The sequence below is a fragment of the Varroa jacobsoni genome, unplaced genomic scaffold (assembly GCF_002532875.2).
Source record: "Varroa jacobsoni isolate VJ856 unplaced genomic scaffold, vjacob_1.0 contig00794, whole genome shotgun sequence".
Classification (NCBI taxonomy): Eukaryota; Metazoa; Arthropoda; class Arachnida; order Mesostigmata; family Varroidae; genus Varroa; species Varroa jacobsoni.
The window spans coordinates 77,781-90,873 of record NW_019214526.1 but is presented as its reverse complement, the minus strand read 5'-3'; the positions used below and the strand labels follow the sequence as shown (position 1 = coordinate 90,873).

Genomic DNA, 13,093 nt, shown 5'->3' with positions numbered 1-13,093 from the left:
CTTCCAGAATTCAATTGTAGAATGTCATGTTTGCTTCAGCTTGTTGAAGTTTTTATTGTTATTGAGCTTAGACACCTTCAATTACCCTATGTATTGAACGTTTGAGATCAGAGAGTGACAGATATTGCTCAGATCTCGTATGCAACGGCGTAGTTCCCTACGGTACTGTTATATATGGAATGTACATTACTTGCTGTTAATGTTTCGTAGATAAGGTTTCTGCCAATACATACAGCACGAAAAGCGTATGAGGGGAAATGTTTCATGCTACCTACACACTAGGCGTATATCACTACCTGAATCATATAAGTGTTAGGGGCAATTAAGTCGTAGTGTAAGTCCATACAAGAAGATATTTATGGCCGCCAGGTTGTAGGCCATTAAAACCGATTCCCTCGTGCCACGAATGAACCTAAACAGTTATATATTTATATTTATTTAAATGTTAGCGAACGTGCTGCTGATCAGTTAAACGTTGCTATATTTAACACTAATATTATGGTAGGATGTTACATAACTCAGGTCAGCTTAAAATTAGTTAATTAGCATCGCAGAGTATCTTCAGTATACTATGAGAAGTTAGCTATTTTACCTATGAGATAACCAGTGACTCATTCGTAGAAACTTTACACGCTTTGCTTCCAAAAAGGCAAGATTTCAGTACCCGAACGGTATTTCCTAGCGGAGCGTGAGGGAATGAATTTTGGTGCTTCTAGATGTAATCCCTAAGCATCATTTAAGCGATAAACATGTTCATTAGATACCGTACCAATGAAATGCCACTTCAATTCAGGACAGTTTTCTTTGATGGAGGGATCCTCTGCCTTGGATACCAATTCCTGAATATAATTTTCGCCGAAATGGCGAGCACCAGCAGCATACGCCGCTATAACATCCTCCTGTAATAATTCATAGAAGAGAAAACAATCTGTTCACTGCTATAATACATTGTTAGATTTCACTGAATATACCTCGTAATAAGCTTCTGTCTATGACAGAGTGCACCTTTAACATTCTATAATAAGGCTGGTTAAAAGAAATTGATAGGTTATTTTTATATTCTACTACAAAACAAGATATAATTATAACTGTGTAATCCACAGTTTGACGCAGTGATTCTGTATGATGTATCTGCGTAAGGGCACACGACGATACGTTCAAATTTTGCTTTCATCTGTACGGATATACTGGACGGTTATAATGGTCTTAGGCATTTATCTGGTTAGGTTCTATATATTATTTTATATTGTCATTAAACTGTAGATGATTGCTATTATAAGAGTTTGACTGCAGTGTTATACTTATGCAGAATCCCAGTTCCGTATTTCAGTGGAATTGTCGACACGGACGTCACGCTATGATTAATGACGTTTGTACAAGCGGGCAACGAAGTTCGTATCGAGGGTGTGGCCGCTTCAGTTTATAGCAGCAAACATTTGGGCCTGGGAGAGCAGGGAAACTGACACTAACGCCATCATATACCAGTTACTCAAAGATCTAGCGCGAAACAAGTCGCACTTAGGACTTACAGGCCACAAACGCTTATTCAAGCATTTTTGCCCTTCAAACATTCGGGGGCCTTGTCTTTCGTACGGCTTAGCTACTAGAAGTTTTGCACCGTGGCAGACACAAATACTAATTTCTTCTTAAAGAAGATAGGCAAATACATCTTGCTACATCGACCAATTTGTTAGATTTGAAACAGAGGGCAAACACCAGCGGCATTTAACAGGTTAAAAAATCAAACGTGACCTATATATAATTCGTATTTGCCGTAATCATAAGCCCACCCTCACTTCTTCGTCTTGTTCTTTAATGTCTATATTTACTGAGCTACTAATTATTTAAATTAGAATGTGGAATTATATTACACATCGAGCACATTTTTTAATTTTTCTAGGCGCTTTTGTAACACACGACTCCAGGTGTGCGATCAAAGATTATAGATATGTTACTCCCAAAGGAGCTACGTCCTTGCATACGCTAAAGACACGCCACGAATGCTTACGCTGTTGGCACCGAGGTTCACTTCGTGTTTCTAACTAAAACCAAAAAAAAAAACATAAATAGTTGTATTCTTTACCCACATCAGGCTCAGGTTGACTTAGAAGTACTCACGGAACGACTTTCGTATTGGCTAGCAGGGCCTTCCCACTGATAACACACATAACAGAGAGAGATGCACTGCGCAATAAAATGCTATTAGAGTGCTTGTAAACCAAGATCCATGTATACTTAGCGCTATGTTGGTACTTTATAGAATATTTCTGTTATTACAAAAATTAAGCAAACTATTTTTAGATGTTAACAGAACCAGCGCTACCTGGTGTAAATGATTCACCCAATCACCAAATTGCGTTGTGCAAAGTCTGCCATCTCCAGAATTTTCTTGAAATTATTTCTAAATGGAATCCAATGCTGTCCTATATTTTCCACGATCAGGCTTATCGGTAAGGCCCACATGTTTACTTTAAGCTTGAATTTCGCCGATCGAAACAGCTACTAACTAATCATAAAAAACATGAGCTATTCATTTATTATATGATGTAGCAAAATCCCCCGTGGGAAAACATCCATCTGACAGGGGAATTGCAACATCTGTTGGTGTTTTCTTGTTACAACGGCTACCTAAATTCTAAACGCGTGCATATTAGATTGATTATACAGTGAAAATCGTCATCTTACGATAAACGCCTGGCTTTCAACGTAGAAAACGAAGAATAAGATTAGTTTAATCGAAGAGAGTTCTGTCTCTCTAGACTTAGCCAAAGCTGGTTTTCTTCTAGTGCGATTATCCAATAGTAACAAGAGCAAAAAACATCTGAAGGATTCAGATCGCATCTTAACTTAGATTTCGTAGCTTTATCATTGGGACCCAAATAGTGTTTTTAGGGAAAAAAAAAATAGGTTATCTATATTTTCACTGTAAAGGTGTTTTTTTCCCGAACGATTAAGAATTATGTCGAGGTGAACGTTGGATGATTAATTATTCAAAATCGGAGAGTGAAACAGCAAGCACGTCTCACTTACATAACCGTATTCGTTTAAGTTTTTATGGAACGTTCAGAACTTCTTTTCTCCAGGTATCAGGAAACATACAGTGTGGGAACAAAACTGCAATCGGCGAATAGGGAGGGCAATTGGGATAGAATGTTCGGCCAATTACAAGAGGGTTCCATTGTTACTGCTGGAACATTGGTTTGCATCTCGTACAGCCTCGTGAGCGTAGTCAACCATAAGTTATATGCAAAAGTGGTGATAGAGCTATCACACAGAAATACTCACGGGCTTGTTGAGACCGACTAATAAATCGCTCTATCAGGAAAGTAAGAACACTGCTACCGGTTCGCTTGAACGGAATAGCCACACAATAAACACAACAGGACCATCGGAAACTTCTGGCGAAAAATCGTGCCAGATAACCATGACAACATGACGGTTATTGTGTTCTCGAACTCTGGTCGACGTTAGATTGGCTGTAAAATAAGCGAATTAAGTTGTTGAAAACTCTGTGTTTTGGTGTATTTATTTGCCTTTTGGAACCACCTACAAAAAATTGTTTCTTTACGATTTTTTGTAAGCCGACCGAAGTTCATCTTAAAATAGGCTTCGCATTTAATTGTTACAATTGTTAGTTTGAATTTTTTCTACGAGATTGTTCCTTCTTACCATATGCTACAATGTGACTAGCGGGTAAGGATGATCCAAATTTGTGGAAAAATTATTTGGTAACCATCAAGAATATCTGGAAGATTTATAAAACAAATTGAAATTTATTGAATTTTTGCAATTGATGGTATAAAATTGGTAGTAAGTATAACGGGCAAACTGGGTAAATGCAGTATGACGTCTGAGTTTCGAGAACGTTTCAACGAGAGAAAGTGTTAGGTTAGGTTAGGTTAGGTGTCTTACGCCCAATCGACTGATTTCCAGCATGAAGCGATCCATACTTCCACGTCTCGGTTCGGAATCTAAATCAACTTACGTATCGTTATTGTTAGAAGGCAAGCACGTTATCTAACGAGGTTAATGAAACATTTGGAAAAAGGAATAAAACCAGTATAACAGAATAACGGAGATGGTGCAATAGGTTTTTCGAACGATTGCAACGAGATTGATAAGACTAGTACGATAATTTGCGAAAAAAAGACTCTGAGAACTGTCGATGTATTATGTATATATATTATATTTAGAATCAGGCTGCGAATCGCATTGGTTAAAGCAAGGACAAAAAAAAATGTCAAGGGAAGCCCCCCTGGTCAATTTAGCTTCATTAACATCGATACTAAACTTTGCCACGTTTTATTATCGAGTCTATTGCTATTTTTTTTATTAGCAGCAGCGTCATCTATGCATGTAGCAATGCATTAGGGTATTAACGAATTGATTTTGTGTTTAGACGTTTTTTTGGTGTTTTAGATGATATTCGAAATTATTCCCCGACCAATCAAATATCAGTGGCATGAAATTGCGTTATTTTGTTGTGACAATTTTTCCTTCACTCTGAGGATCATATCGATCTTCTATTATCGCTAGAATTTTATTCGTAAAGGTAAAGTACATATGCCGACTAATGATGGATGGCGCGGGAGATTATAGGTCGCGTGCGAGGCTTTGCCGTTCGGCCATAGCCAGCCCATACGAGTGACCTGAGACGATTTCTAGTTACGTCTTTATTGATTCTTCCTGTTTTTCGTTGTCTGTTACGATCGAGTTTCGAAATAATGCAATCCTCGAAAAATATTTCGATCGTTGCGAATACAGCCGGTAGTAAACAGAACTCAGGTATACTTTTGGTTATTATGCCTTTCTACCTATTTGCATACGATTACATTATCACGTGAGTAATGTGTACATAGGCGTTATCAAGCTTAGTTTTGTCTATTTCGTACATTCGACAAGAGGCAGATAGTGAGTGTACGGATTACCTATTCATTCGTGGAAACAATCTATTCCGAACAGCGTTATGTACGTATATACCGTATATTATACGTTTCCTAATGGATCGTACTTCAAACAACTTATTGTTCTCGGTAAAATATCTCCGCGTCATCCAAGTAGACTTGGATATAATGTTATTAATATAAGAAGAACTAGCCAGTTACCAAATATTCTTCTATACACAGTCTACGTTAAAGATTAACAAATTCTTCCCTCTCTTACTGCAAATTCAAACTATTGACCTTTGGCGCATCGACACTATGAAGCTTTTCAATTCTTTCCCTGGTCTGCGTGAAAATAGGTCACGTGATTATTGATAGTGTCATATTGAATATACGCTTTTGTTTTTGCGGTTCCTACACAGAATACATTTGCTAATCAATTATTCCACGCGAACTTGCGATTCTTCGCAGTGAAGCTGCGTTTCTGAGTTGTTTTCCAATTTTGTTACGAAGCCGCTTACCCTTTTGTGCTACCAGAAGAGCAATATCACTATTCATTTACAACCCCATGCGTCTCCTATTCACTGTCTCGCACCGATAGCAGTGATCCACGAATTTGCCAGTGTACTCTGTCACAGTTACCAGACGAACCAAGTTTAGAGTCGGTAACTTCTTCTCACGATCGAACGCTGCTACTGGACTGTTTCAGCTCGGCTAGCTGAATGTTGCTCTGGGTAAATAGACGATTCCAAAAAACGCATTGCAAACGCATAGCTGTTGCTACTGTCGTCGACGAAAATCTAATTAGAACGCCGTAATGTAAGCTATTACCTCCAGCCGGCGCCGGCAGCAAGATCTCGATCCAGAGTCTGTTCTGTGTCCCTCGGTCTAGCTGGCGTGGACTAGTCGACCCAGTTTTTCCTTCTGGCTCGCCCGCTAATCGACTTTAGCTTATCACCGCCCGCCGAACAGGAGCAATGGGACAGACAGGTAACCGATGTTAGTGGTGATTGCATAAAGAGGCACAGCGAAAGCCCCTGACCACCGGGCACCGGCCACCAATGCACGTCCGATTGTCTGCGAAAGTTTCCAATTTTATAGTTGTGTCTATTATGTGCAAGCTAGACGGTGAAAATTATCCAATGTAGTGGAAAAAAACTAGCGCGGTGCTAACACATCGCCTTGTTATTGTTATTGTTGTACTATTGACGTTGTGTATTCTGCGTTCGGTACACGCGATGTTGTATCAGGGTGATAGTCTCAATAGAAAAGCAAATAAAATCCGGAACAACAGCGTTAGCAACAGTCAATGCAAAATATTAGAAAGCTAGACTCTGTAAGTCTGCTTGACTATGATTACCTCTAGTGCAATGTAGACGGTATTTTTCGTAGCATACCCAGTAGTGTACATAGAAACGATGGCGATAAAGAAGAGGCACGGGGATGGAGAAGAAGAATGAAGCAGAAGAGACATTAACGAAGTTACGAAAGTCTTCGATATCAATCCCCTCCCTCTCGACGCCTGGAACGTTCCCTTTCCACCCCGGCCAACCTCGGTTTTTCCTGTAATTTTTCGTAAATGTCTACGCCTGTTTAGGTGCGTTCGTATAGCATTAAGTGGCGGCACCGCGCCACTGCTAGCCCCCATTATAATAATATAGATGTGGATAGAGGCCTCTAAGAATTGGCACTCTAGTAGCCATAATTAGCCTGCACATCGAGCATACAGCAAAGAGTAAATGCTACTAAGAAGAAATGCGAAGGTATGGGTACCGTGAGTCAAGGGGCAACAATAGCAATAGCTCCGCCAACGACGACCCCAATGCCCTTTGCCGTGCTCTCCCTGTGCACGTTTGTGTCCCGACGGGGCGCTGGCGTAGTAAGTCCTTGTCTGAGTGTCCTCTCACAATGTGTTGATGGCGACATAGAAGAGAATGACAGCGAAGTGGGGTTACTGGGGCAAATGGTTCCTCATGGATTGTTAGGACCTCTGCTGCAGGGGTGACCACATAACAGCCAAACATACAGTGGTAGAAGGGCAACTGGCGTTCTGTGCAAACATCGGGCCGGGTCACCAAGTGCAGGACAGGCTAGTTAAAATTAGGGTCAAGATAGAATATCTCGGTGGAGCAGAAACCAAAGGAGGGCCCCTGCCGTCCGGTCGCAGAGGGGTACGAAGGACGGGGGCAGGGCCGTAGCGTGTCGCAAGACGTGGCGTCGTCGATGACTGCTTTGGTTTCGCAAGATCCGGGCAGCAATGAGAGAAAAAGAGAGTAAAGGGAAAAAGGGCAAGGGACAGGCCCAGGTCAGCTGTGAACGGGGAAGTCAGGATGGTGCTGGCTTTGCTAGACTGCCAGTAATGCCTCAAGGCCGGAGTGCTGAAGGCGCGAGTATGGAGCGCCTGTCCCCTGTGCCTTCGCCACAGGCATGACAGCGTAGGAGTAAAACAAACTGGTCGCAAGCGACTATAACACTCGCGCACCATCTGTTATGTGACAACGCCGATCTAGACAGAGGTGACGGCGGCGACTCTACCAGTGGCATGCTGGCGCCTTGCTGCTGCTGCTACTGCCAGCAGGTTGGGGCAATGGAGTAAACAGGAACAGGCAGAGGATAACAGTGATAAGGACAATAACGATGGAATTACATTGCGTCGTATGATTTTCATAAGTTTCGCAGCCCCTATGGCAATAGTAGCTGCGACGATGTGGCTAAGACCAGCTGACCGCACAACATAAGGGATAATATGTTGTCTTTGTACGCTCAGCGGCCCCTCACCGACCTACTGATAGGTCGTGTGGGTCAGCACACTATTGGGTAACATAAGTGTGTCTATGCGCATGAGTTACTGCAGCATGCAACAACGCCATACCATACGCGAACGTTGTTAGTGCAGTCAAAACGACGAGGTAATAATATTCAGCCTGTGGTCAACGTACGACAGCGAACGGACGAGAAAAGGCTGTAGGTGCCAATGCACACAGTAAAAGTGGGCTGATGAAGTATAAGTGAAATTGTTCTAGTAAATGGGTCGACTGCACCACAATGAATTACTACTACATATTACAAAAATAATGCCCAGAAGTCGACTGTACGGCCGAAACAGCTGCTAAACTTTACTCTAAATTAGATTGCCTTTTCCCAGCAACAAACAGTTAAGCTATCCTGAACTAATTAGAGGGTTAAAACACTCAGTAACTTGTAAACTACACAGAACTAGCCGACCAAATTCAGACTAATAACCACATTACAGTTGTAATGTGACGTAAGTTCTCGGGTGTTATTTTAGAACAGCAAGTGCTTAACTATCTACGACTATGGGCTAGTTGAGCATAATTAGAGAACAATATGTATACACGCGAAGTTTCTCGTGCGCCATAGGTGTTTGCATCTGACTTGAATATACTTTGTCTGTATATTATTTTCTCTTTCATCTTCTTGTTCTTCGTTACAAGTTTGTAACGTGTTTCTTGAGTAATCGCATATTGAGTAGACAGGGAACGTGTGTTGTCTATGCTCTGCTTTACTGAAAAGCTTTCCTAATCACAGCAACCCGTTTTTCCGCTTGAGGTACTGATGTACAGTCACCTCCTCTATCCTTCAACGACCCAGTTTCAGCTTTTTTTTTTAAGCATAACTGCACCAGCAACAAACTGATTAACAAAGTGTATCGCTAAAGATTTTAGTACCGCAGTGTTTAGTGTCCTGGGTAGTTTAAAGGCATCGAAATTTTTCGACCCGCTAAATAGCACCGGGCAATCGAACAGCTGTGTATATTTCCTCAGCTGAATTTTTTCGAGTTCGTTTTGGTAGCGGGTGCCACGGACCTTCATAGAGGGATTCACCAGTAACGATGTAACAGCCACAGAGATCCAAACGACAGAGGGATTATATGATCTTTCTCTTATCGTATGCCGATCATTTTACAAAAGTGCAGCAATACTGAATGTTTAAAGTGTACAACTTGGTCAGTACAGGACGTTTACGTGGTGAGTTTTGCCATTCTATCAAAACATTTGGTGACTTTGGCGCTAATCTTCCTATAATGCTTTTCGTTTGTTCTTGCTTTTGTTGTTAAATCGCATTAAAGCAAAGCAAAGTAAAAGAAAGTTCAGCAAACATTTTTTCAATAAAAGATTATTTTGAGAACTTCACTGGCCGTTAATAGGCCGTTAAGAAGAAGTTTATCATTCTCTTAGGTAACCCCTCTAGAATGATTTTTCAACTTCTTTTTTTAACTGTAAAAAACATGTTTCTAGCTAAAGCATATGTACGAAAAACGACAACAAAGAACTTTACGAAAGGCTCTTTCAAACGCATCGAAGTTTGCTTATCTCCCACAGGGTTGCGCAACTTTCTATCATGCACAAGTACTCTAAACTTCTATTCAGTACTATACACCTACACCCACCGTAGTACTTTTACTGAAACTGAGTTATTATCATCTAAGCTTTATTATTATTCTTTAATATACCCTATCAGCGTACTTACATGATCGCTCATTAGAGTAAAGCATTTCTGATATCGCTCATCCCCAGGAATTTCCGGGCTCTACGTCAGTATAATACTGTCTTTGACATTGCTTCCGTTGGTTCCGCCCCTATCAGGCTTAATTTCTCTCTCTGTATAGGCACGTTTGTCTCTTAGGGATGCTAATTACACTGGAGTTCAGCAGCATCGATTGACCGAGGCCGGCGAGAATGGACGGTAATTACGCAGCGAGTAACACAATGTGTATTCGCAACGGTCCATCTCATCCTCTCGCTGCGTTCTGCTTCCGTTTCAGAGCCGTTATCCTTCCCGGCATTTGCTTTTTAAGCAGATCCGAGCGGTCATTCTGTTACGACTGCCCTTTGCACCGTCACAGGGGCAACACATCGCCGTCCTTAACCAAGTAGACGGCAAACTGTCTTTTACTGAGCGTCAACAACTTTCTGTCGAATGTGATGCCTTATACCCGTAGTGGTCACAGCAGTCATCCTCACAAGCCGTTTAGCTAGACAAGGAGGCAGAGCTGGAAAAGCATCCTGGTGATGATACCATCGACCAATAGAATGATTTTTCGGTCTTTTTTTTTCTAAGACTGGGGATACGTAGTCCCAGGGGGTCCTAGTGGACCTCGCCTGGAGTACAGGGGCTGTCCTTATATGGCTAGAACTCTGCGGCAGTTGTAATAATAGCAGTTGCAGTACTGTCCTCGTGCTAGCGCAGTAAGTAACGAGTTTACCTGTTAAATTTCAAGACATGAGTAGTTTAAATCCGAATGCAGGCTTAGACACACTCTCTTTCGTGCTAGAACGAGCCAGCTGCCTGAAGTATTTCCTAGCAGCTTAAGTACCCTACGTAAAACACGGAAAACATTTTAACACTCGCAGTAAATGCTATCTAGCTTTCGAGATAGTTTTGCAATGTTCTCTCTGCATAATGTTCAACAAAGCGGATTACAACGTTCAGGCCAGTTACCTTATATTGAAGTGTGTTCTTGAGTATGCATACAACACTTGCATGTAGTTAACTGGTAGTTTCTACGTGTAGCTATTCGCGTATCGGCTTCTGCAGGCTGAACATTGTTGAAATGTTTTATCGTTTCGTTTATACACATAGGTAATCGTATTTGTGAATATTTTTGAATGTGTTTGGACAAGGTATTCGAGCTACTGCACTGTCTCGCATGAAGATTTTCGAACTTTTTCGAATATTGCTAACGCAAAGTATTCGGCAGTAATGTAAGACTGTTCTTCTCAGCCGCGAGTATCGTTTAATGTTCGTGCGCCCTAGGTAGCGTTCTAGTGTCAGAGAAACCTGGATCCATCTTGATGCTGCTCACTCTACCGTTTCTTTTTTCTTCTATTGAGCTGGCGTCGCGTTAGTATTCGAATGTAGGATTCTACTTTGTGGTAATAATGATGGTAGTACGACATCCGATGCTGTACGAGCTTTGCCGTATCTGTTTTTTCTATTACTGCCCCCCCCCCCCCCCCTCCAATCTGTTCCCGTCGGTTCTCTTACAACTTTCTTTTGTTATTTATCTTTGTTTCCCACTCTAATTTTTACTACCCACTTATGCCGCATGCCCTCTTCCTTTCTTGCTTTCTCAGTTTGAGTCTGTGTTTCTCGCTGGGAGCCTACCTTGTCCGGGTTACCTTGTCCGCCTACTTGATCTCAAGCATGGCCACGAATTTCCCTTTCCCTTTTTACGCCCCAGTGCCCTAGGGAAAACTCCTGAAGAGGCTCTTCAGGAGATTTCCCCTTCCGGCCTTTGGTGAGCTTTCTTTGAGCAGGGGTAACTAGCATTAGAAAGAGGAAGGCGAGAGGCAAGCCCGAGGAGACGAAGGGTGGAATGTATATGGGGGCGATGTTCTTTTTCCTTCACCCTGACTAGAATAATCACCAAGACCAACTATAGAAAATCCTGCGAAAAAGAGATGGGTTCCGTTAGTGAGCATGGAGTGAAAGACGATCCTCCGCAGGAGAGCCCAACTTGCGCAAGGTCGTAAACATGTTTCAAAATCTTCTCCTTGCCATCATATCCGTCGCCCACAGCCCGTTGCCCTCGACAACAACCCTATAGCGAACGGTCATGGAGCTTCCGTGGGCCCTCTTCATAGGCGGCCTGCCCTCAGCCTCTCTTCTGGATGTTACGCAACCTGAGCGTCTGCTCTTTCCCTCATTTCCTGCCCGCCTGCCTATAGCGCACACATGCTTGTTGTTCATATATATATATACATATTTGAACTAACTTGCCATCGTGTCCGCAGCTCCAGCCACCGATACCGAAATGGGCTATTGTGAGAACGGCCCAAAGATCGGCTAAGTAAGGTTATGCTGGGCTAGACTACTTAGGTAGATCTGCCGGTGGAATGCCCTAACGGCGTTGAGAGACTCGGCTGTTGGTCGGGCATAGAGAGAGAAGCGATTGATGTGAGTTAATAGCCTAACTACTACTGGTGGCTCTAGGGGGGCTTATTTACCGTAGGGTCTATGATATGCCTACTGTCTTTTCGTAGACAAATACTACGAAGGTCTATAATAACTGAGCACTTTGTAGCGCAAAATTTCTATAAATTAAGAAACTGTACATATGATTTTTCTTATGTTACTTCTAAGGTATGCCTATTTGGTAAAGAGTGTATTTGTAGTTGCGTGTAGATATGCTCGCAAAAACCTGTTAGTTTTACATGTTCGAATACGCGGCAACATTCAGTAGCGAGCGCCGTCTGGCGGTCACCGTGCCATAGGAGAGTACATAGCAGTTCTCGAAGTCAGCTAGCGATTGGGAAAGCCTCTGGGCGAGGCGGTGTGACGAAACACACCGTCGGGGGATTCTAGCGGGGATGAGCATATTGGGTAGTAGCAGATGAACAGTAGGAGAGGACGGGCCGATTCTAGCAGACCCTAGGGATAAGCGGGGCAGTGAAAGTGATCGGAATCGGAGGTGAGACCCAGTCGTCAACGCCGCAAAGAGCTTAAAGCGAACTGACTTCCGTAGGGGATCGATGTAGCAACTGTGTAACGAAATCGTGAGGGGAGAGCAACGGCTAAAGGGAGAGGGCATTCGAGTGGTTACTGGAAGTCTGCATGCGGCCTGCCAGCCCCTTCGCCGACAGGATGCCTCGAAAAGTTCTATCTTAGGACCAGAAAGCAAAAACCCTTTTGGGCTTGGCTTCTGGCTTCGTAGTAGGGTGCTATACCCTAAGCGTTAGGAAACTTGTGGTGGAGGAAGACGGATCCTGAACATTCCTGATGCAAAAGGCGGTGACAAAGGGAAGTTGTCAAATAGTGTGTCGAACATTCCGGTTGCGAAGACGTATTAGTTAAGGGACGAGATAGTCAAATAAGAATTCACTAAAGGTCCCTCAGATTAGCGTCGATATCATGTTGGAGGTTACTGCTTGCTACAGGTAGAAGGAACGCTGGAATCCTTCATTTCGAACCCGCACGTGACTTTGATATGAATGTCATATTTTTCATGTTGTCAAAACAACATTTGCCATTGAATTTGGTACATTTTACGATTTTGCCGACGTTTATGCTTTCGCAAAGAGTAATGTATTAGTTTGCCTATCCTTTAACTATGACACAATATTTAAATGAATAAACCTTAATGGGGTGAACAAATTGCATCTTAACCCATAAGCTGCACGCGCTTAACCATTAAGTCCCCTTCTAATCCGAGCCTTTCAAACGCTCATTTGATTCTTACTGCGTAC

At 42.5% G+C, this 13,093-nt stretch overlaps 1 protein-coding gene across 4 annotated transcripts in view; it reads right to left on the bottom strand.

Moving 5' to 3' along the window:
- Positions 1–13,093, bottom strand: part of LOC111271611 (pyridoxal phosphate homeostasis protein) — an 84,728-nt gene that overhangs the window by 3,500 nt on the left and 68,135 nt on the right. For all 4 annotated transcript variants that reach the window (XM_022852540.2, XM_022852541.2, XM_022852543.2 and 1 more), the window contains one exon: positions 770–899. In XM_022852540.2, the coding sequence (XP_022708275.1) occupies positions 770–899 (130 nt within the window). The remainder of the gene's footprint in view (positions 1–769; positions 900–13,093) is intronic.